The sequence below is a fragment of the Balaenoptera physalus genome (genome assembly GCF_965194825.1).
Source record: "Balaenoptera physalus genome assembly, chromosome: 11".
NCBI classification, from domain to species: Eukaryota; Metazoa; Chordata; class Mammalia; order Artiodactyla; family Balaenopteridae; genus Balaenoptera; species Balaenoptera physalus.
In genome coordinates this window covers 71,286,163-71,310,088 of record NC_138896.1, presented here as the reverse complement: position 1 = coordinate 71,310,088, position 23,926 = coordinate 71,286,163, and the positions used below count along the sequence as shown (strand labels likewise).

General features: G+C 59.4%; 1 protein-coding gene across 11 annotated transcripts in view; it reads left to right on the top strand.

The window, feature by feature from the left end:
* Positions 1–23,926, top strand: part of COL7A1 (collagen type VII alpha 1 chain) — a 75,417-nt gene that overhangs the window by 13,256 nt on the left and 38,235 nt on the right. For 2 of the 11 annotated variants that reach the window (XM_082413540.1, XM_082413542.1), the window contains exons 39-118: positions 16–78; positions 170–229; positions 347–382; positions 582–626; positions 706–741; positions 1,099–1,143; positions 1,225–1,260; positions 1,382–1,414; positions 1,765–1,797; positions 1,968–2,021; positions 2,098–2,157; positions 2,253–2,288; positions 2,386–2,466; positions 2,567–2,602; positions 2,800–2,844; positions 3,082–3,153; positions 3,398–3,442; positions 3,691–3,717; positions 3,904–3,933; positions 4,064–4,144; positions 4,221–4,256; positions 4,332–4,367; positions 4,458–4,538; positions 4,796–4,831; positions 5,240–5,302; positions 5,580–5,624; positions 6,247–6,282; positions 6,355–6,390; positions 6,502–6,597; positions 6,706–6,741; positions 6,828–6,863; positions 6,980–7,027; positions 7,359–7,394; positions 7,526–7,648; positions 7,727–7,927; positions 8,018–8,053; positions 8,134–8,187; positions 8,371–8,439; positions 8,515–8,559; positions 8,673–8,735; positions 8,884–8,928; positions 9,255–9,290; positions 9,426–9,461; positions 9,609–9,653; positions 9,872–9,904; positions 9,982–10,044; positions 10,135–10,170; positions 10,250–10,330; positions 10,467–10,535; positions 10,678–10,713; positions 10,794–10,835; positions 10,991–11,035; positions 11,125–11,169; positions 11,689–11,724; positions 11,808–11,867; positions 12,009–12,116; positions 12,294–12,365; positions 12,520–12,555; positions 12,772–12,831; positions 12,954–12,998; positions 13,230–13,265; positions 13,378–13,413; positions 13,488–13,544; positions 13,681–13,752; positions 14,311–14,382; positions 14,626–14,661; positions 14,954–15,034; positions 15,284–15,337; positions 15,426–15,479; positions 15,554–15,616; positions 16,670–16,732; positions 16,837–16,953; positions 17,136–17,213; positions 17,311–17,364; positions 17,535–17,583; positions 18,284–18,316; positions 18,465–18,551; positions 18,779–18,868; positions 18,951–19,154; positions 21,641–21,755. In XM_082413540.1, the coding sequence (XP_082269666.1) occupies positions 16–78; positions 170–229; positions 347–382; positions 582–626; positions 706–741; positions 1,099–1,143; positions 1,225–1,260; positions 1,382–1,414; positions 1,765–1,797; positions 1,968–2,021; positions 2,098–2,157; positions 2,253–2,288; positions 2,386–2,466; positions 2,567–2,602; positions 2,800–2,844; positions 3,082–3,153; positions 3,398–3,442; positions 3,691–3,717; positions 3,904–3,933; positions 4,064–4,144; positions 4,221–4,256; positions 4,332–4,367; positions 4,458–4,538; positions 4,796–4,831; positions 5,240–5,302; positions 5,580–5,624; positions 6,247–6,282; positions 6,355–6,390; positions 6,502–6,597; positions 6,706–6,741; positions 6,828–6,863; positions 6,980–7,027; positions 7,359–7,394; positions 7,526–7,648; positions 7,727–7,927; positions 8,018–8,053; positions 8,134–8,187; positions 8,371–8,439; positions 8,515–8,559; positions 8,673–8,735; positions 8,884–8,928; positions 9,255–9,290; positions 9,426–9,461; positions 9,609–9,653; positions 9,872–9,904; positions 9,982–10,044; positions 10,135–10,170; positions 10,250–10,330; positions 10,467–10,535; positions 10,678–10,713; positions 10,794–10,835; positions 10,991–11,035; positions 11,125–11,169; positions 11,689–11,724; positions 11,808–11,867; positions 12,009–12,116; positions 12,294–12,365; positions 12,520–12,555; positions 12,772–12,831; positions 12,954–12,998; positions 13,230–13,265; positions 13,378–13,413; positions 13,488–13,544; positions 13,681–13,752; positions 14,311–14,382; positions 14,626–14,661; positions 14,954–15,034; positions 15,284–15,337; positions 15,426–15,479; positions 15,554–15,616; positions 16,670–16,732; positions 16,837–16,953; positions 17,136–17,213; positions 17,311–17,364; positions 17,535–17,583; positions 18,284–18,316; positions 18,465–18,551; positions 18,779–18,868; positions 18,951–19,154; positions 21,641–21,755 (4,646 nt within the window). Of the gene's footprint in view, positions 1–15; positions 79–169; positions 230–346; positions 383–581; positions 627–705; positions 742–1,098; positions 1,144–1,224; positions 1,261–1,381; positions 1,415–1,764; positions 1,798–1,967; positions 2,022–2,097; positions 2,158–2,252; positions 2,289–2,385; positions 2,467–2,566; positions 2,603–2,799; positions 2,845–3,081; positions 3,154–3,397; positions 3,443–3,690; positions 3,718–3,903; positions 3,934–4,063; positions 4,145–4,220; positions 4,257–4,331; positions 4,368–4,457; positions 4,539–4,795; positions 4,832–5,239; positions 5,303–5,579; positions 5,625–6,246; positions 6,283–6,354; positions 6,391–6,501; positions 6,598–6,705; positions 6,742–6,827; positions 6,864–6,979; positions 7,028–7,358; positions 7,395–7,525; positions 7,649–7,726; positions 7,928–8,017; positions 8,054–8,133; positions 8,188–8,370; positions 8,440–8,514; positions 8,560–8,672; positions 8,736–8,883; positions 8,929–9,254; positions 9,291–9,425; positions 9,462–9,608; positions 9,654–9,871; positions 9,905–9,981; positions 10,045–10,134; positions 10,171–10,249; positions 10,331–10,466; positions 10,536–10,677; positions 10,714–10,793; positions 10,836–10,990; positions 11,036–11,124; positions 11,170–11,688; positions 11,725–11,807; positions 11,868–12,008; positions 12,117–12,293; positions 12,366–12,519; positions 12,556–12,771; positions 12,832–12,953; positions 12,999–13,229; positions 13,266–13,377; positions 13,414–13,487; positions 13,545–13,680; positions 13,753–14,310; positions 14,383–14,625; positions 14,662–14,953; positions 15,035–15,283; positions 15,338–15,425; positions 15,480–15,553; positions 15,617–16,669; positions 16,733–16,836; positions 16,954–17,135; positions 17,214–17,310; positions 17,365–17,534; positions 17,584–18,283; positions 18,317–18,464; positions 18,552–18,778; positions 18,869–18,950; positions 19,155–19,462; positions 19,817–21,640; positions 22,773–23,926 lie in introns of those variants that run through there. The other 9 variants (XM_082413543.1, XM_082413532.1, XM_082413544.1 and 6 more) reach the window with 9 other exon arrangements.

Sequence of the window (23,926 nt, the reverse complement as noted above, 5' to 3'; positions counted from 1 at the left end):
CTCATTTCCTCCTAGGGTCTTCCTGGAAGCCGTGGACCCCAAGGCTCAGTTGGCCCCCCTGGAGAAAAAGGAGAAAAGGTGGGAGACCTGACCTCTTGGTGTCCCAGTTCTGGGGTGAGGCCTCTGGGTGTTGGGAGCAGGGTCTTCTACCCACCTGTTTCTCCTTCAGGGTGACTGTGAAGATGGAGCCCCAGGCCTCCCAGGACAACCTGGGACCCCGGGTGAGCCGGTAAGTGTGGAGGCCAGGGATTCTGAGCGTGGTGGGCATAGCTCCAGCCCCCACCCTCAGCCATCAACCCTCTACTCCATCCTTATTCCCAAACCCAAATCTCTGAACCCCTTTCAGGGCCTACGGGGACTTCCTGGAGACACTGGCCCCAAAGTAAGTGCCATTTTGTGAGGGGTCAGGTATGAGAGGTGACACACTGGGACCCCTATAGGATTAGGGGAGGCAGGAGGATCAAGAGATAAGGGTTCTCCCCAGGTCAGAGGCTGTGATTTCAGAGACAGATGATTGGAGTTTGAGACACTTTGTCTGGGGTTCGACAGTAAAGGCCCCTCTCCTATCTCTCTCCCCTCAGGGTGACCGAGGACTAACAGGGGCCATGGGTGAGACTGGAGAAAAGGTAAGTGCAGCCTGGGGGGCTCTCAGGGCCCCGGAGGATCTGGGGCCAGACTCAGCTCTGACCCATTCTGCTCCATCAGGGCGAACGTGGATCCCCTGGCCCAGCAGGACCACAGGTAAGCCCACTGACCCCACTGCCGGTGCCAGCAGACCTTGGCTCTGTACCCCTCCTGGTACTGACTTCTTGCCCTTGATCTCCACTGCCCCTGGCCCTCCACCCCTCCTCACATGACTCCTCATCTCTGCTGATGCAGGCTCTAACCCTCAACCCCAGGGACCCGCTTTTAGCTTTCTGACCCTACTGAACTGACCTTGACTTCCACTGACCTTGTCTCTGTCTTCCTGCCGAGTTTGACCCCTGCTGACCTAAATCCTGATCTTCTGTGACCCCCATCCTGAACCTCTAGCCCTTATCTGCCATAATCCCTCTGCCCCCACCCACCTGGGTCAGCATTTCTGCTCCTCTTCCCCAGGGTCCACCAGGAGTTGCTGGACGTCCTGGACTTGAGGGTCCTGAAGTAAGTATGTGACTGTGGGATCAGGAGTAGGGCTTTCATGTGTTCCTCCCCATCCTGGGCTCATGCTTTCTCCATGTGCAGGGGCCACCAGGACCCACTGGCCGCCGAGGAGAGAAGGTGGGTCATGGGCTGGGAGTCAAGTGCCCCCGATACCAGGGATTGTGGCAGGTGGGATACTGGGGCCTTGAGTTCCTAGGTGGGTCCCTGACCCATCCCTGTCCCTATCCTTTCTCTACAGGGGGAGCCTGGCCGCCCTGGGGACCCCGCAGTGGTGAGTGAAGGGAGGGTGTGTTTCCGATCACTGCACAGGCCCTTGAGCAGTGTGACCCGCCTGGAAACCAGCGTTCCAGGCTATGACCCCATAACCTTGGGACCCTGGACTGGCTCAGAGCTCTGTGACTCTAATGCTGTAACATGCCTTCCGACTCCTGGCTGTGATCCTGTGACCCCATGACCACCATACAGGTCGTGAGCCCTGTGTAACCCCTGCCCTGCTCCCAGTGGTGACCCTGTGACCTCTGGGCAGAGACTTCTGATTGTATATAACCCCAACTCCAACCAAGGCTGTAGTAGTGTGATCCCTAGGCAGGGCCAAGCCGTGTCCGTCCTGTTTGTTTTCAGGGACCTGGGGGTGCTGGAGCTAAAGGAGAGAAGGTAAGTCTGGTAAGAGTGAAGGGAAGCTGTTACAGGGTTGAGATCAAGGTCATAGGGCCTGCCTCTGGGTCTTCCTGGAGGCCCGGAAGTCATGACAGTTGTGGCATGGTCGCTGGGTGGTGGGGTTCATGGAGCCTGTGGCTGATGCTGATGGTCTTTGTCACCTCCAGGGAGACGTAGGGCTCTCTGGGCCCAAAGGAGCTACTGGAGTCAAAGGGGAACGGGTAAGTGTGGGGAAGTGTTTAGGGGTTAGGGCAGGTGACGGTTGTGTCCCCTGACCTCTGATCCTTCCTCCCCCAGGGCCCACCTGGCTTGGTTATTCCTGGGGACCCTGGCCCCAAGGGAGACCCTGGAGTCCGGGTGAGTAAATGTGGGGATGGGGAGTGTGACAGAAGGAGATGAAGTGGTGCCTGGGAGCCCCAACTAAGTCCTACCTCCCTCCCCATGCCCTGCAGGGTCCCATTGGCCTCACTGGCAGAGCAGGACCCCCGGTGAGTGCCTGTGACCTTGGGTAGCATCAAGGTTTCTGGGGTCACCTCCCCTCAAGGGCTGGCTATACGTGCTGCATCACTCTTGCCTCCTCCACAGGGTGACTCAGGGCCTCCCGGAGAGACGGGAGACCCTGGGCGTCCTGGTTCCCCAGGACCCATCGGCCCCCGAGGACGAGATGTAAGAGGACTGGACTGGGGGAGTGCTGGGGGATGGGGAGTAGGGTACTGCTGGCCTCCCTGGGGGTTTGGGGACCAAGGCTGACTCTCATGTCTCACAGGGTGAAGTTGGAGAGAAAGGTGACGAGGGTCCCCCGGTGAGATTCCTTCCCACTGTGGTTTCTGATCCTTTACCCTTGAACTGTGACCCCTGGCGGGCTGGGGCTCTACCAGGTTATCCAGTCCACCCCCCTGCCTCTGGTCCAGTTGGTTCCCAGGCCCTTCTCTGTCGCCACTCCCTGAGTTAGTTTGAGCCTAACTCACCTGTTTGATGTGGTGTTCTCTCCACCACCAGGGTGAACCAGGTTTGCCTGGAAAAGCTGGCGAGCGTGGCCTTCGGGTGAGGCTTTGCGGGGAGAAGTAAGGGGGGTGATGAGAGAACTTATAGGAGGTGGGCATGAAGCTGTGGGAAACTCTGAGGGGAGAAAGGGCGATGGGAGAGTCTGGAGGGAGGCATGTGGTGATGGGAAACTCTGACATGGTTTTCAGGATGATGGAGAATGGGGGCAGTATGGGGGTCATGGGGGAATCTGCAAAATGCTGGGAGGGTCTGTCTCACACCAGCTGCTCTTCTCAGGGGGCACCTGGAACTCGGGGGCCTGTGGGTGAGAAGGGAGACCAGGGAGATCCTGGAGAGGATGGACGAAATGTGAGTCCTGACCTCTGACCCCTGAACTCTAACCTCAGCTTCAATCTCCAACCATCCAACTCCCAGCCTCTGACCCTGCCACCCCGACCCTGCAGTGCTAAACCCTCACAATCCTCATTTCCTTTGACCCCTTCATCACAACCCCCAAAGGCCACCAGGATCCCCATGAATCCTTAAGGTGTTTCCAAAGCTCCCCCAAACTGCTGCCTCTCCTCACTGACCCTGACCCTCTGACTTTCTGCAGGGAAGCCCTGGACCATCTGGACCCAAGGGTGACCGTGGGGAGCCAGTGAGTAGTGCTGGTGTTCTGGGCTCGGGAGGGACACAGGGTTCCGGTGCTCAGTCTGGTCAGCACCTCCATTAAGGGCCTGGAGGTCAAGGTCGGGAGCCCTGGTGGCCACCTGCAGGCCTGACCTGGCTTCTGGGGTTTGGCACTGGGGTGCAGGGAATCTGGGAGCAGAGCTGAGCTTGAGGCAAACCTGAGCCATACCGTGGGGCCGCAGGGCTCCTGTTGACTACAATTCTTTCCTTTCCTAGGGTCCCCCAGGACCCCCTGGACGGCTGGTAAGGGTTGACTGGGTCTGATTCTCTGTCATCTCCCTCACCTGCCCCTGTTGGCCCCACACCGTGTCCCTTCATCCCTTCCACTGACTCCCACTTCCCCCACTGCCCCCTGATGTCTTCATTGATCCTCACCAACTCCTCTTCCCCTACTTGAACTATTCTTCTCACTGGCCATTCACCCCACAGGTGGACACTGGACTTGGAGTCAGAGAGAAGGTATCATGTTCCGTGGGTGGAGTGAAGCTGTGAGCATAAGAAAGCATCCCAGCACCCCCATGACAGGCTCTGCCTCGGGCATGCCTGTGGCCCTAGTGCTATTCCCTCAACACGTTTGTCTCTACCATAGGGAGAGTCTGGGGACCGTGGACAGGAGGGTCCTCGAGGACCCAAGGGTGACCCCGGCCCCCCTGGAGCTTCTGGGGAGAGAGTGAGTGTGGCTTATCCCGTGGGAACGTACGGGCCTGGGAAAGCCTGCTCTGATTTCTTCCTCCCCCTGTCCTCAGGGCATCAGTGGACTTCGGGGGCCCCCCGGCCCACAGGTGAGTGACACACTTTGCCCCATCAGCCTAAGTTCCCATTGTGCCCTCACCTCTCACTGACCTTGTTCCCTTCAGGGGGACCCAGGTGTTCGAGGCCCAGCAGGAGAAAAGGTGAGAGGGCATGGAGGTTTTCCGACTGTGAGCCTGGGCTCTCAGATCCGTCTCATCCTTCGAGGCCTCTTACCACTCTGTTCTCCTCAGGGTGACCGGGGCCCCCCTGGCCTGGATGGCCGCAGTGGACTGGATGGGAAACCAGGAACCCCTGGTCCCCCTGGGCTGCCTGTGAGTCGTGGTGGTCACTGCCTGGTCACGCCCCTTCCCTTGCCCCTTTGTATGGCTCCAGACTCACTGGAGTCTTCTGGGTCTTGATGAACTCTGGGGCCAGATGGGTTATCTGTGTCTTCTCCTAGTACCCTGCCTGGGTGGGGGATGTTACTGCCTGACAGGCCTTGGGTTCACAGGAGCTAGTGGCCCTGTCAGTGGGCAGTGCCCCTGACCCCATGACCACTGCGGACTCCCTGACTTGAGTCTCTCCTCAGGGTGCTATAGGCAAGGCTGGGGACCCAGGGAGAGACGTAAGTATGGGGAGATATTAGGGTGGAGGGCAGCTCAGGGGTCCAGCATGAACTGTGTAGCCCGGTCTTCATAGTCACAGTATCAGCGGGAGTAGGGGGAGTTGGTCCAGCCCTGTCCTTGGGAGGGTCCCAGTCCCTGGCAGGCAGGTTTGAGCAGAGTCCTGCTTTCTGACCGTCTCTGCCTTGGGTGCTACAGTAGGACCCCCAAATCCTGAGGGTTCTTCCCTTGGGAGTTTCAGCAGGGGCCCCCTACCCTGTCGGGTCTCAGCCTCGGGACCTCCATGGCTCCTCCCAATTCTGGGGGGACTCTACACTGGAGGAAGTTCTTAGTGGGGTTCTCCAAGTCCATGGATGTGCCCCAAGAGATGTATCAGTGGCCTTCTCAATCTTAGCAAAGACTTTTTCCAGGGACTTCCTGGCCTTCGAGGAGAACAGGGCCCCCCTGGCCCCTCTGGTCCCCTTGGAGCACCGGTGAGTCCCACTTTCATGGTACCCTTTTATTAAAAAAAAAAAAAAAATTATTTATTTATTTGGTTGCACGGGGTCTTCGTTGCAGCAGGCGGGCTCCTTAGTTGTGGCAGGCATGTGGGATCTAGTTCTCTGACCAGGGATCAAACCCAGGCCCCCTGCATTGGGAGCTCAGAGTCTTATCCACTGTGCCACCAGGGAAGTCCCCTCCTGGTACCCTTTTGCCCCCTTACTGCCCTCACCCCAACCCTGACTTCTGACCAATGATCTGTTCCCACAGGGAAAGCCAGGCGAGGATGGCAAGCCTGGCCTGAATGGGAAAAACGTGAGTGTCCAGGGTAGACACAGTGAAACCTCCAAAAAATGCTAGCACATGGACATGGCCCAGATGTGCCATACACATGGGGCACACACACAGACACATGCTGACATGTGCCAACACCCGAGTACGTAGCCCACACATACAGATACATCCTGAAGCACACGTCCATGTGCACACACAGGCAGCCTCACAGACACAGTGAGTTAAGTCGACATGCCGACCTGTGCCTGGATGGGCCAACACAACCTAATATAACCACAGCCACGGGCACAGGCAAAGAGCCTCAGACACAGATGGAGAGGTGCCAACACACAGGTGTGAAGCCCCTATTCAGGGATACTGAAGACATGTTGACACACAAACACTTCCACCCATACACGTGCTATGACTTGGCCCCAGGGCTGCACGTGTACCTCTGTGGAGGTGTGGTGAGACACACATCCAAGGCTCTGACGTGTGATACATGTGGGGACAGACCGACATATGCACTTGTATCCACAGTCACTTGTATACATACGGCCACACATAGTGAGGTAGACACAGGACTTGCAGACAGATACCAAGACACACAGACAATTCTTAATTCTTAATTCTTTTGGGTCTGATGTGAGTCCTCTGTCCGCAGGGAGGACCTGGGCACCCTGGAGAAGATGGGAGGAAGGTGAGTCCCCTCACTTGGAGTCTGCTCTGGCTCAGATTGGGGCCATGTCTGAAGCGCCCTTGTCTTCCTTAGGGAGAGAAGGGAAATTCGGGCGCTCCTGGGAGAGAAGTGAGTGTTGGAGTCTTCTGCAACCTCTGACCCCTGACCCTGACCCTGTAATATGTGGCTCCACTCCTTTCTGGGGTCTCAGGGTCCTGATGCTGGCTGCATCCTCCACAGGGTCATGATGGCCCCAAGGGTGAGCGAGGAGCTCCTGGTAGCCCTGGACTCCAGGGCCCCCCGGGCCTCCCAGGGCAGATCGGCCCTCCTGGCCAGGTGAGTGTCCAGGGTAGTTCCAGGACTTGGGAGCAACAGGGGCCATTATGTTGTCACCCTGGGAGGCCATGATCCTGTGTGACTTCTTTGTATTCTGACATATCTCAGGGTTTCCCTGGTGTTCCGGGAGGTTCGGGCTCCAAGGTGAGTGTGCAGATGCTGGGTGGGAGGTATGGTCAGGGGCTGCCCAGAGTGAGGGCATTTTCCCCACTGATCATTCTTTTTCTCAGGGTGACCGTGGGGAGACTGGACCTAAAGGGGAACAGGTGAGGCCCCCATCTTTTTCACTTGCCCCGGTAGCCATAGCACCTGCGCATGCGCGCACACGCCCCCAGCCCCAACCCCAAGCTGGGTCCAGCAGCTTGTCTCTTGGTGTCTCCAGGGCCTCCCAGGAGAGCGTGGCCTGAGAGGAGAGCCTGGGAGCACGGCGGTGAGTGAAGCCTGGAACCTGGCCCTTGACTGTTATGTGCACGCCTGTAGCGGCCACCTCTGTCCCCTTCTGCTTGCCGTGAGGCCCCACTGGAGCTGTGCTGTGTGCTCAGCCCCCTGCCCTGTTGGGATTCCTGTAGCCTACACTGAGGGGAACCTGGGCAGTGGGGACATGTCAGGGAGGGGCTTCCAGTGACCTCGAGCCACCTCAACCAAGGGCTAAAGGGTCCTCTGGGCAAGAGGCCTGGGGAAGAGGGTATGGAGGCTGTTTTGGGGGGCAGTGTGGGGCCTTCTCCTCTTTGGGCAGCCCCTCACCCAGTTTGTGTCCCCAGAATGTGGAGCGGTTGCTGGAAAATATTGGCATCAAGGTAGGTTGTTTGGGGGCTGGGCATGGGGGCTGGTGGGAACCCCATGGGAAAAGTAATGCCCGCGGGGCCAGGCCAGGGCGTGGGAGGCTTCAGTAATGGCCCTGCTCTTCTGACCCCTCACTGTCACTCAGACGTCTGCCCTGCGGGAGATCGTGGAGAGCTGGGAAGAGAGCTCTGGCAGCTTCCTGCCTGTGCCTGAACGGCGTCGTGGCCCCAAGGGGGACCCAGGAGAGCGGGGCCCCCCAGGCAAGGAGGTGTGTGTTGGCTGCTCAGGGGGGCATGTCCTGTGGACGGTGTGCTTGACACCAGCATTTACTCTTCTGTTCCTCTAGGGCCCCACTGGCTTTTCTGGAGAACGCGGGCCGAAGGGAGATCGTGGAGACCCTGGCCCTCAGGGGCCACCTGGCCTGGCCCTTGGGGAGAGGGGCCCCCCTGGACCTCCTGGCCTTGCTGGGGAACCTGGAAAGCCTGGTATCCCTGGGCTCCCAGGCCCGGCTGGGAGTGTGGGAGAGGCAGGGAGACCAGGAGAGAGGGTGAGCCTGGCTGGGACGGCCGGGGAGGTGGGCTCAGGAGGAGCTTGACTCCCCACGGGCATAGCCCCCACCTTGCGATTTGCACTTCAGGGAGAACGGGGAGAGAAAGGAGAACGTGGAGAACAGGTGAGCTGGCAGGGGCTTTACCGGGCGGGACTGCCTATGGGCTGTGTTGGGGTGGCCACCCATTTCCTTCTTTTCTGCAGGGCAGAGACGGCCCTCCTGGCCTCCCTGGACCCCCTGGCCCCCCTGGCCCCAAGGTGATCACCCCAGCTCTGCCCAAACCTGTGACTGCTGTCACCAAGAGGCCACCATTGGCTTGAGCCCCAGAAATTCCATGTGGTGACTCTGACCCTACAACCCTCTGGCACCCTGTGATCTGGGATGACCCCTCCATGCCTCTGTGACAGACACATCTCTCCACTGTGACCTTGTGCTTGTAGGTGGCCATGGATGAGCCAGGTTCTGGACTCTCTAGAGAACCAGGACCCCCTGGACTCAAGGGTGCTAAGGTCAGTGTGTGGGATCAACCTGGGGGCCACCCTTGCCATGGCGCCAGCGCCTGGCTTGACATGTCATCCACACAGGGGGAGCCAGGCAGTGACGGCAACCGAGGCCCCAAAGGAGACAGGGTAAGGCCTCCCCCCACCATGTTTCCCCTCCCCTGCGGGAGGGCATGCCGGGGTGGCATGTCTGTGGGCACCTGGCAGTGATGGGGGCTCAGGGCATGACACTCTGCTTGCAGGGTGAGCCAGGCATCAAGGGAGACTGGGGAGAGCCTGGACAGAGGGGTCAAAATGGCAACCCGGTGAGTCCTTGCCCCACGGGCCGTGTGTGTACAAGTACACGGCTCTCACTTGTGTTGTCCGCTCTGGAGTCTGCTCTGCCTGGGACTGTCTAGGGGGAAGCTGGGATGGGGAACGAGGACAGTGTGGCCTTAAACGTGTTCTCTCTAGGGTCTGCCAGGAGAGCGTGGTGTGGCTGGGCCTGAGGGGAAGCCGGTGAGTGATGGCAGGAACAGCCTGGCCGACATTCTGGGGAACAGCTACCCTTTGCTGTGTGCTGGCTGCCGTATGCACATGTCACCAGTGACCAGTGCCGGGGTGTGGTGACTGGGTGCCCAGGTCTGAGTGCAGATGCATGATGGCTGTGTATGCGTACAGGCCCATGTGTATTGTCCATGTAGGGCAGTCTGTGGGTACGGGGTGATTTATGCCTGGGAGGGGTGGAGGTGCAGAAGTGGGGCCCCCAGGCAAAGGTCTCCAGAGGGCAGGAACAGGCCCAAGTGAGGCCAGACTGAGGCTCAGCAGCCCCCTTCTCTATCCAGGGTCTGCAAGGTCCGAGGGGGGCCCCTGGCCCAATGGTGAGTACCCCAGAATCCTGCTCCCTCCTGTTCCCATCCTACAGTGGGCAACCCCTACAATGGGCAGTACTGCCTCAGTTTCCCTGGGAGGGTGGGATTGGCTCCCACTCATCTGGCTCTTTCTCTCTCCAACAGGGTGGCCATGGAGACCCTGGACCACCCGGTGCCCCGGTGAGTGATGGGGAAGCACTGCCTGGTGGGGGTGGGACAGGCATTGGTCCCCACTGATGACTCAGTTGGATAACTTGTTTGTGTTAGTCCATGAGTCCAGGTGGATGACTCTGACCCCAGTTTCCTGCCCTTGATACTCTTTTCTAGGGTCTTGCTGGCCCTGCGGGACCCCAGGGACCTTCTGGCCTGAAGGTGAGTATAGGCATGTATGGGTGTGTGGCTGGAAGGAGGTGGTGGCTTGGAGCAGCCTGTCTGCACCAGGATAACATCTGCCAACCTCTGGGAATGTCACTGCCCTGTAATGCGACTGAGCACCAAGGTGCCCCGTCCATGTGGGCTTTGCTTGTGGATGGGAGCTGAAGGGCCTCTCGTTCATCTGTGGGGTCATGCAGTCTCTGGGGTTTTGGCAGGGGGAGCCCGGAGAGACAGGACCACCAGGACGGGTGAGTGACCCAGCCCATGGGTTAGTCACAGGGAGCTGGGTGGGGTTGGCACTGCCCTGAACTTTTTCTTCCTCCAGGGCCTGCCTGGACCCACTGGAGCTGTGGGACTTCCTGGCCCCCCTGGCACGTCAGGCCTTGTGGTGAGTGAGGCCCCTGCAGGGATAGCATGGCCCTGCCCTCTGGGTCCCGTGCTCTCCATGTCCCTCTCACATCTGACTTGTTTCCTTCAGGGTCCTCAGGGGGCACCAGGTTTGCCTGGACAAGTGGTGAGTCCTGGGAATCAGGGCTGGACTCCGCGGGTCAGGAGTCAGGGGACAGGCCCCTGACAGAGCTCTCCCTTCTCAGGGGGAGACGGGGAAGCCGGGAGTGCCAGGTCGTGATGGTGCCAGTGGGAAGGACGGAGACAGAGGAGCCCCTGGCGTGCCGGTGTGTGTTCTGAGGGGAGCTCGCTGTGGGCATGTGATGGGACCTGTGCCAGCCGTGTGCCTGGAGGAAGAGGAGGGCTGGGCAGCAGGGGCAGGGGGTGGAGAGGCACTGAGTTCCACCTGCCGTTCTGCCATAGGGGTCACCAGGTCTGCCTGGCCCTGTCGGACCTAAAGGAGAGCCTGGACCCATGGGCACCCCTGGACAGGTGATCTTTGATCCTGACCCCCACCTTCTGCATCTGCTCCTCTGCCTCACCTCCAAGCCTAGTTTGTCCCTTCCATATGGACAGCGGGGTGGGGATGGGGAGGTGGCAGGAGGCGAGGTAACTCACCAGGAGTTCCCTGCAGGCTGTGGTCGGGCCCCCTGGAGCAAAGGGAGAGAAGGTGAGTGTGTGGGAGGCCCCGGTTTGGGGGGGACAAGGGTTAGGGGCTGAGGAACCCCACTGACCCCTTTCCCTCATCAGGGCGCCCCTGGAGGCCTTGCTGGAGACCTGGTGGGAGAGCCGGTGAGTGTGGAACCTCCACAGCATAGTTCCTCCACCCCCGTGACCCTCACCTTCCATAATATGCCCTACGTGGTCCGGGCCTCATGCTCCCTCTTTGAGTCTCAGCTGTCTGTGCCCTTGACACCCATGTGTCCTCCTGACCCCTGTATCCACAGGGAGCCAAAGGTGACCGAGGACTGCCGGGGCCGCGAGGCGAAAAGGTGAGGTGGGCCTGGCCCCAGGGCCTGTGCATTGGGCAGGGAGGGGTACGGTTGGGTGGCTAGACACCCTCACCACCCTTTCTATGCAGGGTGAAGCCGGCCGTGCCGGGGAGCCTGGAGATCCTGGTGAAGATGTGAGTCTGGGGTCTGGGCGAGTCTGAGTCTGGGTTGAGGAGTGCAGTTGTGGATGTGAGGCACCGTTCCTGGGCCTGGGCACATCTGAACCCGAGCCTGGCTGAACATTCCAGCATTCAGGGTCCTGCTCTGGGAGCGTGCGGGGGTCACGCCTCCTGGCTTCCACGTGCCTGTTCCCCCCTGTGTCTGAGCACGTGTGCTCCTGTCTGATCTCCCAGGTCTCAGGACGCATGGGAGTTCTTGTGGGCCTCTCCTTCGCCATGTATTGGTGCTGCCCCTTTCCCCACCCTGTCTGCGCTCCCGTATCTGAGCTCATGCCTGCGGTCATGTCTAAGCTCCCTGGGATGGGACATGTCTGAGTTCCTGCTCCTGTCTGCACTCCCATGTACCTGCACTCACATCCTCGGTCCCAAATGGCTGTGGTCACCTCTGGGCTCCCCTGGGAATGTTTTGGGGCCATACCTGAGCTCTGGGTTCATGTTCCTACTCTCAAATGCTGTTTACTTTGTTTTTTTTAGGGTCAGAAAGGGGCTCCAGGACTCAAAGGTCACAAGGTATGTGTGCCCTAAAGCATCCCTGCTGGGGGTCATGGTCCTGAGACTCCCTGAGCCTGATCTGACTCTTCTTTCCCTTGAAGGGTGACCCAGGAGTTGGGGTCCAGGGGCCCCCTGGGCCAATTGGTCCTCCAGGTCTAAAGGTAAAACAATGCCCCATCACTAGTAGTGGGGGCAGCAGGTGGGGTGGGGGGCCTGGAGGTGGGAGGAAGAGGGTATTCTGGGGCTAGTCCTGGGAAGGGGTCCTGCTGGAGCCATTCCTCCCTTTGCTATTTTTGTTCCAGGGAGACTTGGGCCCCCCTGGCACCCCTGGTGCTCCTGGTATTGCGGGGTTCCCCGGTCAGACAGGCCCTCGAGGAGAGATGGGTCAGCCGGGCCCCAGTGGAGAGCGGGTAAGGGCGCTAAGGGCTGCATGTGGGGACTCGGTGACTTCAGGACCTCTGAATCTGGTACTGGGTGAGGAGGAGAAGGGGGCCCAACCCTGCCGAGGGGGCTCCTGGTCTTGGGGGGATAGCACGGGAGGAAGGTTCCCAAGTCACCCTTTGCCTCTCGCCTCATTTTCACTGTAGGGTCTGGCAGGCCCCCCAGGGAGAGAGGGAGCCCCAGGTCCCTTGGGGCCACCTGGACCCCTTGGGTTAGCGGTGAGTAGAAGTGCCCCAACGCCCCATGTCTCTGATTGCTGTGTGTTGGAGTCTGTCCATGTGGGGACTTAGGCTGGGGACTATGGCACACTGTGTGGCTAGATGTGTGTGTGCTTTTGAGGGGCACAGAAGCCTCACCTCACTCTGCCCACAGGGAGCACCTGGGGCCCCTGGACTCAAAGGAGACAAGGTAGATGGGACAATGCTGCTGGCTCTCTCTTTCACCCCTGCCACCCCCTCCAGCTTCCACTAACCCCTGTCACCCCCTCTAATCTCCACTGACCCCTGTCACCTCCTCCAATCTCCACTGACCCCTGTCACTCCCTCCAACCTCCACCGACCTCCCATGACCCTCTGTCCTCCACCAATTCCCCTCACTGATCCCTGGTGTCCTATTGATCTCCAGGGAGACCCTGGAGCAGGGCCGCCTGGGGCCCGAGGCGAGCGTGGGGAGCCAGGTGTCCGGGTGCGTATGTCCTGCTCTGCAGCCATGGCCATTCCAGGGAGCCACCCTGGGACTCCCTTCATCACAGCTCTCGCCTCTGATTTCCAACTTACCGAGTCACTGAATCTATTGTCACCATCCAGGGTGAAGATGGCCGCCCCGGCCTGGAGGGACCCCGAGGACTCGTGGTGGGTCCCCCTGGGGAAAGAGCCAGTGATGTGACTCAGTCCCCTGCCTGTGCCCTCTGTGCCCTTGTGACACTCTGCAGCCTTCTGCAGCCCTCTGGTTCTCCTTGGCTACTCTCTGGTCCTTTGTCTCCCCCATTCCCCCGGGCACCCCAGTCCTCCCCTGCCCCCTGAGCTATCTCCCCAGTAGTCCCCACAAATTCCCTTAGCTCACCATTTTCTTCTCTCATACAGGGTCCCCCAGGCAGCCGGGGGGAGCGTGGGGAGAAGGTAAGGATATGGGGAAGAGGCCCCTGGGGTCAGTGTGGGTGGGGATGGATCTTGCAACTCAGGATTTGGGACTTCTCTATTTGGGTGAGACTCACACTCTTCCACCCAATAGGGTGACACTGGAACCTCAGGGCTAAAGGGTGACAAGGTGAGTGTGCGCATGGGGGAGGGCAGGGGACTAAGGGTGCCCCTGACTCCTCTGACTGCCCCCTGTCCACTCAGGGTGACTCAGCTGTGATTATGGGGCCTCCGGGGCCACAGGGTGCCAAGGGGGACATGGTGAGTGGGTCTGGTCCATGTGCAGATGGGTGTGAGAGGGGCTTCTGTGTGGGCTGGGCCAGGGGATCTGAGAGCTGAAACCCTCAGAGGGTAAGGGACTTTTAGCCCCTGACCCTGATTTCTGACCCTGACCCAGGGTGAACGAGGGCCTCGGGGCATAGATGGTGACAAAGGACCTCGGGGAGACAGTGGGGATGCTGGAGAAAAGGTATGGGGATGAGGTTGGGATATTCTATACAGGGTGAGGAGGGGGGTCCTACAGGCTGGGGGGCTCCATGGAGGGTCTGTGAGGACAGGAGGGGAGGATGGGAGGGGGCTTTCTGGGCGTCAGAGGGGAGGGGGTTCTGTCAGCTGTAGCAACTCTGTGGGGTAGCTGAGAGCTTGAGGGCTCTATGGGAGGGGCTCAAGGGCCTGGATATGAGGTGAGAAGGGGAGTCTGTGGCCTGTGGCTCTATGAGAGTGCCTGTGGGAATGGGAAGGGGGGTCCTTGGCTGTTAGGGGTACTCCAGGTAGGGGTAAGGGTAGGGGCCCAGTGGTAAGAGGAGTGGCAGGAATCTGGGGGTCCTGGGGTGAGAAATGAGCCACCCCACAAGCCACAGTCCCCAGCTCCACCCTGCTGGGGCGTGGGCTGGAAGGGAAGGGGCCGTGGGGAAGTGCGTGGGAGCAGCACTGGCCAGCTCCGCCCCAGCCAGCAGGTTCCAGTCATTCTCTGAGCATGCAGCCTGGTCTGGTCCTGATTGTGTCCCTCTCCTGGTCACTCCCACAGGGCGCCAAGGGACAGCCTGGAGACAAGGGCTCAGCCGGGTTGCTGGGGGTGCGTGGACTCACAGGACCCAAGGCAAGTCCAGCCCCAGGTACAGACCCAGAGCCATGCATCACACACCCCTGTCCCAGGGGTGTCCTCTGAGCATTGGAGGGTTTCCTGCCTCCCTTGCTGTTGGCCCCATATGTGCTCACACGGGCTCCTTGTGCAGCCTGGGCCCTGGCTGCAGTCACCGAGTGGCTGCATGTGCAGCAGACAGGCCAGCATAGGGGACAGTCACACTGAAGGGCTGCCCTCCCCCATCTGTGTTTCCCACAGGGTGAGCCTGGTGCTGCAGGGATCCCTGGTGAGCCGGTAAGATGCCCCCGTGCCCATGTAGTGGCCTTTGACCTTACAGTGAACCAGTGCTCTCATGTTGTCCAGGCACCCCCCTACCTTCACAGTAGCCCCCATGATGGTTCCACCCACATAGTGACCCCTGCCCATGGTGGCCCTCATCCCCATGGAAAACCCTGCCCTTCCAGTGGCTCTGGCCCCTAATGATGATTCTCACCCCTATGGTGTTCCCTGTCCATTACATCCAAAGTGATTCCCTCTGATCCCTCACTGACCTCCCCTGGCCTCACATTGACCCCTTTCCCCCCAGGGATCCCGAGGAAAAGATGGAGCCCCTGGTGTCCGAGGAGACAAAGGAGATGTTGGCTTCATGGGTCCCCGGGGCCTCAAGGTGGGAAGGGGACTGTTTTTTTCACCCTAATCAGGAGAACCTGATGTTGGAGGGTGAGGTATCTGGGGTCAGAGGTCAGGTATCTGGGGTCAGATGTGGGGGTATCCGGGGTTGAATGTGAGGTGTTAGGTTAGAGGTTGGAAGGTCAGAGGTTGGAGTATCTAAGGCCAGTTTGGAGAGTAGTTTCAGGGTCAAGGGGTTACAGGGTGAGGTATCTGGAAGTCATTTTTCACTTCTTTTCTCCCGCAGGGCGAACGGGGGCTTAAGGGAGCCTGTGGCCTTGATGGAGAGAAGGGAGATAAGGTACAGGGGTGATGGGGCATATGCGTGGGGATGTGGGGGGTTGTGAGGCCTGGGCCCTAAGGCTGATCCCTCCACCTGATCCCTGCAGGGAGAAGCTGGTGCCCTAGGCCGCCCAGGGCTGGCAGGACGCAAAGGAGAGTTGGTGAGAGTGGGGCACCCCCAGAATGAGGAGTGGATGGGTGGACCAGGGCCTGGCTAATGTCTTCTCTTCTCCAGGGGGAGCCAGGTGTTCCAGGCCAGTCAGGGGCCCCTGGGAAGGAGGGCCTGATCGGTCCCAAGGTATGGGGTCTCTCTCAACAGTGGACATCGGGGGTTTGGGATTGGGCAGGGAAGGGCATGGTTGGGTCGTGAAGGTTTTGGGTCAAGGAAGGTTTTGGGTCGTGAAAGGTTGGGACATTGGGACGTGGAGTGGGGCTGGTCTTAAGGTTTCAGGGTGGGTTGGGGTCACAATGTGCTTTTTTTTTTTTCTTTGGCCGCACTGTGTGGCATGCGGGATCTTAGTTCTCCGACCAGGGATTGAATCCGTGCCCCCTCCGTGGCAGCGCAGAGTCTTTTTTTTTTTTTCTTTTAAGATTGAGTTATTATTTATTTATTTTATTTTTATTTCTCTTTGGCTGCGTTGGGTCTTAGTTGCGGCACGTGGGATCTTCATTGAGGCATGCGGGATCTTTCGTTGCAGTGTGCGGGCTCTATGTTGCGGCGCACGGGCTTCTCTCTAGCTGCGGCATGCGGGTTTTCTCTTCTCTAGTTGTGGCACGCAGGCTCCAGGGCACGTGGGCTCTGTAGTTGTGGCGCACGGGTTCCAGAGCGCGTGGGCTCTGTAGTTTGTGGCATGCAGTCTCTCTAGTTGAGGCGCGCAAGCTCAGTAGTTGTGGCTCGTGGGCTTAGTTGCCCCGCAGCATGTGGGATCTTAGTTCCCTGACCAGGGATCAAACCCACGTCCCTTGCATCGTAAGGCAGATCCTTTACCACTGGACCACCAGGGAAATTCCGAAGCGTGGAGTCTTAACCACTGGACTGGCAGGGAAGTCCCCACAATGCACATTTAGGATTAAGGGATGGGAGGTGGAGCAGCACATGCCTCAGGGCTGAGGGGTTACGGTGGGTGGAGGTCAGTGGGGAGGTTGGAGTGTCAGTGTAGGGGAAATAGGTGGAGTCAGGGCAAGGGGCATCACAGTGGGGTCAGGGTCATGGGTATCATGGCAGATTGAGGGTCTCCGGCTGGTAGGGCCACAGGTACTTGAGGTTATGGCCATTGGGCCTGGGGGCTTATGGGGGTTGAGCTGAGGTAGGCCAAGGCAGAGGGACTCTCATGCTTCTTTCTGTTCCCAGGGCGACCGCGGTTTTGATGGGCAGCCAGGACCCAAGGGTGACCAGGGCGAGAAAGGGGAGCGGGTAAGTTGAGGCTAAGGTCATGGTGAATTGAGGAGATTGTACTCTCTGGAAGTGGGTCCATCTTTGGAAGCTCTCATCACTGACTCTGACCTATCTCTCCTCAGGGGCCTCCAGGAATTGGGGGCTTCCCAGGTCCCAGGGGCAGTGATGGCTCTAGTGGTCCCCCCGGGCCACCTGGCAGTATTGGTCCCAAAGGCCCTGAAGGACTTCAGGGCCAGAAGGTGAGGGGCCCTGACTGACTCCAGACCCCTGAGCCTCACTGACCCTTCACACCTCATTGACCTCTGGCTCTGCAACCCATTCCCCCAATATCTTTGCCCCAACCTCTGAACTTATGATCCCAATTTGTCCTACTTCTGACGCCCACTGCCTCTGACCCTGCTTACTTGGTCCTGTCTGACAGGGTGAACGAGGTCCCCCTGGAGAGAGTGTGGTGGGGGCCCCTGGGGTCCCTGGAACCCCTGGAGAGAGAGGGGAGCAGGTGAGTGGGGATTCCTGGTCTTGGGGTCAAAGGTTGGGGTGACCTCTGGTGTCTGTGAGATCAGAGGTCACAGCCTGGTCCTATCCATTGCACATAGGGGCGGCCAGGACCTGCGGGGCCCCGCGGTGAGAAGGGAGAAGCTGCACTGACAGTGAGTGTGGGGTATGGGGGTTGTGGGCTCTGCCTCCTGCACCCAACCCCTGACCCCCTGAACCCTGGACCCTGACTCAGCGCTGTCCCTCCATGATCCCTGCATCATGTACCCTTTGGCCTTCTGTGATCCATTGGTTCTTCATGACCCTTGTGGTCTTGGGCTCCTAGGAGGATGACATTCGGGGCCTTGTGCGTCAGGAGATGAGTCAGCATTGTGGTGAGTGGGGCCCAGCCCACAGTCTCTTGGGTACCACCCCTCTCCATCCCCGTACCCCTAGACAGGGGCAGGCAGCATCCCCAGAACTTCCAAGGGGCAAGCAGTCAAGGAGATGGGTGGAGACAGATGGATACAAAAAGCACACAGGTGTTTCAGGACAGACATGCTGACAGGACTTCCCCAAATGGAGACCCAGGCAGAGGTGGAGGGACACGTAGTGTTCCTGGGTGCCCAGGATGGTGGCGTGTGGAGGGGGTGAAGGTGTGAGCAGAGCCAGTTCCTCAGGGCCTGATGTGGAGCCAGGCTTTGGGTGGAGGGCTCTGGTGGCCCTGGGGGGCGTCAGAGAGTGAAGCTCGTCTCCTTCCGCCTCTCTCTGTGGCTGCTTTCCCTCTGTCTCCGTGCCTGCTGGCTCCTGACTGGCTGTCTCTCCCTCCCTCTCTTGCCCTTTGTTGGCCTGTTCCCAACTTCACTCTCGCCCTTTGTCTGCTTCTCCCCTTCCTTTCTTTCTCTTTCTCTCTCTCTCTGCATCTGCTTCCCTTCCTCTCTCTCCTGTCTGCCACTCTCTCCTGCCTGTCACTCTCTCCTGCTGTCCCCCTCTGTATGTCTCTGCCCCCGTGTGCGTCTCTCTCCCTGCCTCTTTCCATCTTTGTCTCCTGCTCTGTTATTGTCTCTCTCCCTGCCCCCTCTCTGACCCCTCCAGCCTGCCAGGGCCAGTTTATCACATCTGGATCACGTGAGTAGTTTTCTGGTATTTTCTGCTCCCGGAACTTTCCTCACCCCAGGCCCTGCTGTGCCCATCACCTGGGTCCTCTAAGCAGGGGCTTGGCTGGGGTGGCCACCATGCTGACCCCAGGGCCCTGTGCCCCTGCTTCTGGCTCTAGGACCCCTCCCTAGTTATGGTGCAGACACCGCTGGCCCCCAGCTCCACGCCGTGCCCGTTCTCCGCGTCTCCCATGCAGAGGAGGAAGGTGAGGACGGCTGGAGCCATGGGGCGTGTGGGGTGGGATCACAGACACACACGGGGCTGCTCATGTGTGCAGGGCCCACACCACGCGTGTAGGGTCCACGTGCAGGGAACACTCTTGTGTACACGTGGGAGACCAGTGCTGCCCACCCCATCCAAGGGCCAGGGTTGGGCAGCATGAACCTGGCCCTGCCGGGGCCCTGCTCACAGCACACCCCACCATGCGTGCAGGCCAGGTGCCTCCCGAGGACGATGAGTACGAATACTCTGAGTATTCCGTGGAGGAATACCAGGACCCTGAGGCTCCTTGGGATGGCGATGGTGAGAAAGGGGGCTGGGCCCAGAGGGGTTTGGGGAGGGGCAGACAGAGCCCATCCCTGCTGACCTCTCTGACCTCCATCAGCCCCAGACCCCTGCTCGCTTCCACTGGACGAGGGCTCCTGTACTGCCTACACCCTGCGCTGGTATCATCGGGCTGTGGCAGGTGGTATAGAGGCCTGTCACCCCTTTGTCTATGGTGGCTGCGGAGGGAATGCCAACCGTTTTGGGACCCGTGAGGCCTGTGAGCGCCGCTGCCCGCCCCGGGTGGCTCAGAGCCAGGGGACAGGTATGGGCGTACCTCCCATCCCATTAGGGGCCTACCCAGATCATGTCCAGGGTCAGGGTCCTGGGTCAGAAGCCCCCTCAGACTGGGGGACCTGGGACAGACACCCGAGACCAAAGAGCTGAGGAGAGAACCCCAGCTCTATGTGGAGTCCCCAGTATGGCCCCCCTCAGTGCTCCCTCCCTTAAAGACCTGAGGGAGCATCCCTCTCTGCGGGCAGAGCCTCCACACCCTATGCCCCCAGCTTCCCCATTCTCTGTGGCCGATGTGATGGGTAAGTCAGATGGCTGAACCCAACCTGCCCCACCCAGGTGCTGCCCGGAGCTTAGGCAGATGATGAGCTGAAGTTCAGCATCCCCTGGAGGAGTCGGTGTCTCAGCTGGACCCTGCTGTCCCTCCCCTTGGTGCTAGAGGCCTGCGTGCACGTGAGCGTGCATGAGCATGTCCGTTAATTTCAGTGACTTGTTCCATGGGTCTAGCCTTCCCCCTTGTGGACAAACCCCCACTGTGGCTCCTGCCTCCCCGGCAGATGACTCAGTGTGGGGATGGCTGTGGGCAGTGAGCGGATGTGACTGAATCTGACCGCATCTGACCTGCCCCTTGACCCAAGCCTGTGACGACATGGTGCTGATTCTGGGGGGCATTAAAGCTGCTGTTTAAAGGCCCCTGTTGTGACTCTTTGGGGAGGTGTGGGTGTCAGCGGGGCAGGTTTTCCCTGGGAGGGCAGTACCATCCCGAGTGGGTACAGAGTCCCTCTGTCCAGCCCTGGTCACTGTCCTGTGACCCTCAGTCCCCAACTTGTCCCCAGAAAGAAGACAGGGTAGGGGCTGAGGATATGTCCTCACTGCTCCCCAGGAGGGGATGAATCATAGGTGGGGGGCTGCCTCAAGCCAGGAGACAGGCCCCAGCTCTCAGCCCAGGGGCTGAGGGAGATAAATGGGCCCTGAAGGGGGCAGAGAGGCAGACCACAGCACAGCACTGCCTGGCCCCAGCTTACCCTAGAGGAGGCTGCTACTGGTAGGACTGGGGTCAAGGGGGATGGGCAGGGCCTTTGGGGTTGAATGGATCTGGGATTTGGGTCAGTGGAGGTCTCTGAACTTGAGGCGCCCTGGGACCTCTGGCTGCTTCTCTGCCTCAAGGATCCCCATTCCTGCCTTTCTGTGCCCTGGATCTACTACAAGCTTTCTTGCTCAGACCTCAGGCTCCCCTTTGGTCCCTCTGTGTTTCTCTCTCTTTGCATCCTTATTTCCATCGCACTGTCTCTGGGGCAGTTTCTGTCTCTTTTTTCTTCCACTCTCCATTTGCTCCGCCTCCCTCTCATGCATTTCCATCTCTTTCTCCCTCTCCCTCTCTCCTCCCTCCCTCCCTTTCTTCTTCTTGTTCTTGTTCTTCCTCCCTCCCCCCCATCTCTCTCTCTATAAAATATATCCATATCTAGATGTACCTGTGGCTCTCTGTCTCTGGGTTTCTCCATCACTTTGTCTATCTCTGTCTCTCTCACTTGCTTTCTCACTCTTTCTGTCCCTCTGACCCCTTCTCTGCCTGGCTCTGTCTGTTTTCTCTGTCTCACTCTGGCTCTCTTCTTGTCCCTTCATCTCTGTTTCTGTCTCTCTCTGTCCCTGGCCTGGCTGCTGTCTCTCTGCTTTCCCCATCTGTCTCTGTCCATGGGCCATAGCTGACCAGGGCCCCTGCCCTGAACCTGTTTTCTCCTCACAGCCTGACCACACGATGACCAGGTGGGCTCTGCTGGTGCTGATGGTCCTGACATTGGGCAGGACTCTGCTTGTCCCAGCAACCCCTATCCCAGGCTTCCGGCTCCTCCCTCAGAACTTTCCCCAGGGCACTCCCTGCCCTGTGACCTCGGAGAGCCCTTTAGCCAGCACCACAGGCCCCTCCACTGTTTGGGGCCACCCTGGCCCTGGGCCCCGCATCACCCTCTTGCTGGATGTCCCCCTTGGCCTCCTGCAGATCTTACTGGAGCAGGCTGCTGCCAATGCCTACGTCTTGGCCCACGTTGGCCGCCGCTGAGCCTGAGGGAGGGGATCACAATGATGGAGCCAGCGTGGATGGGGAGACCTGGAAGGCAGCGGCAGAGCTGGACGGTGCTACATCGGGCACGGTGCATCAGGACTCCGCCACGTGGGGTCACTGCCATGTGGTGTCATATCAGAGTGCCTCACAGAGTCACAGTGTGTCTGGACAGCCTGGATGTTGCTGTGTCAGGTTGCCAGGTGGAGTCTTGCCACTCCTAGGAGCCCCACAGGCTTACAGTATGTCTGGACAGCTTGGACACTACCATTGAAGGTCACTACCGCATGGAGTCTTATCATGTCTGGGTCCCACTTGTGTCCAGTCACAGAGCATCTGGACACCATCACATGTGGTCACTGTAATGCCACTTTCAGGCACCTCAACACAAGAGACCATCACTGCATCGGAGACCAGCCCACCTAAGACCAGACCCACAGGTCTGCCCTGTCTTTCCACAGGTCACCACACAGAGAAATGCTGGCGGAGGGTCACATGCATGAGGCAGCACCCACCCCAGATGGATGGGGCCATCAGGGGCATCTCCAGGCACAGTGAGATGGTCGTACGTGGGAGGTCTGTGGCCGTGGCAGCCTTGCCCTGTGTGTGTGGGGGTGTGTACGCATGTGTGGCTGCATCTCTGTGTATCTAACAGCTGTGAGTGCATGTGAGCAAGGTGAGGCCATGTGAGGGGGCTGGGAGGAACAGGAGCTTGTCCCCCAAACCTACATGAAGCACGCTCAACACATAGCCAGTCATTGTCTTACCCACACCCCTGCATACCCAGCCTCTGCCCTTGGATGCACATGGCTCAGGGGAGAAGGAGCTCAGGCTGCTGGGGCTCTGGCCCAACTGCCCCTCCTTCATCGAATTGTCCTGAGCAAACCTCCTCACCTTTCCAAGCCTGTTTTCTCCTCTGTAAAGCAGAGTGATGCCACCAAGCTTCTTGTGAGTACAGAGTGATGTAATGTACATGAAGGTTCTGGCACCCAGAGAGCGCTCAATACATGTAGTGACCGGAGAATGGGATAGACAAGAATCACACAGTCGTGTGCACCCAGGCAGTGACACACGAGGGCGGAGTCATAGTTGGCTACGTTGCTCCTCTCCCCACTCCCCCCGCCCCAATTTCACTGACCTGTCCCTTGGTGTGCAGGGCATATGTTTTGCCTAATCTCACAACCCCGACTCCATTGCTGTGCCGGGGATGGGACTGACCTTCTGGAGAGTGTGGTCAGGCTTGCCTGCAGATGGGGCAGGTATTCTGGGTAGTGTAGACAACTCCAGCTGGAGACGAGGGCTGGAGAAAGAGGTAGCACTGTCGGAAGTGTGGCTGCCCAGGGCTGGGGACACTGACGGAGATCTCACAGTTGTCAGCAGCCCTGGGGGGGCGGGCCCAAGGCGGGGCTGGAGAGGCGGGGCCAGCCGGCCAGCTGGGCTCTCTCCGGAGCCTGGCGGGGGGGGCTGCCCGACTCCGAGCTGCAGGGGGCGGCGGCCCAGGCCAGTTCGGTTGCAGGATGAACAGAGGCAAGGAAGGAGGCAGCTCCCTGACGGACCCCGGGTCAGGGAGCAGCAGGCAGGGTAGGCACGGGGCAGGGTGGAGAGGGTGGAGGGATTGGGGAAAGACCTGGGCAAAGTGGAGGTGGTGCTAGAAGGGGTGTGAGAGTGTTGGGGGTCTCTCCAGGAACAGGGGTGCTCTTAGGGGCATCAGCCTGTCAGTGGCGTGGAGGAGGGGGAACACTGGCGCCTTGCCGGGGAGAAGGAGCTGGGCCAAGGGGGAACTATAAATAGCTTCTTCCTCCAGCCCAGGGGGAGGGACAGTCAGCTGGAGCTTCCCAGGGGGCCTCCTGCTCTGCCCTTTGCTGGCCTCCAACGGGTCATGTTTATCCAGGTCTCCCCTCAGGGGTCATACCAGTTCGGGGAGGTCCAGAGGCTCATTTGGGAAGTTTTTCATGTGATGTTACTTTAGCCCTTAAACCAGCATTTCTAGGGCAACTACTGTGTGCCTTGTGCCGGTTCTGAGCTGCTCTAAGCACCTACTGTGTGCTCTGTCCCAGTCAGGAACCTCTCTGAGCACCTTACTGTGTGCTCTGGCTGGTCCTGAGTCACTTTGAGCACCTACTGTGTGCCCTGTGCCAGGCTGGAATCAGCAAGTGCAGACCAGGGTTCACGGGCTGCTTGGTTACATGGCTCTCTACCCCCAAGTTGGAACCTCACACCCTGTGTGAGCTCTGGACCCAGGGAGACACAGGATGATCCTTGGCTAGAAATGGCCAGAGGAAGCTGGAACTCCTAGGAACTCCCCAACCTCCCAGTGACAGCAGAGGGGAGAGGAGGAGGGAATAAAGGGGAAGGGAGACAGCAGAGAGCAGCAGGCCTCACTGCAGCTGGCCTGTCTCTGCATCAGCCTGGGTGCAGGGCCTGTTAGTGTGTGTGCACCAGTGGCTGTGTGCACACCATGCTTTCGTGCACTGGTGTGTGGGTCTGTGTGGGATGTACTGAGGTCCCTGGGCCCATAAGCTGCAAAGGGTGGCTGTCGGTTTGGCCAGGTCTGGCCAGCAGATACGTGGACTGGGAAGAGTTTGAGCATTGAGGACTGAAGACTGAGGACACCCCGCAGCTTGTAGTCTGGGACACTGGGAGGAGGTCCAGTGGTCAGTGCAGAGGGCACCACAGGAGCCAGGCCAGGCAGGTTCACAGCGAGGAAAAGCTGAGCAGGATGTGTTCACACACAAGTGCACACTGAC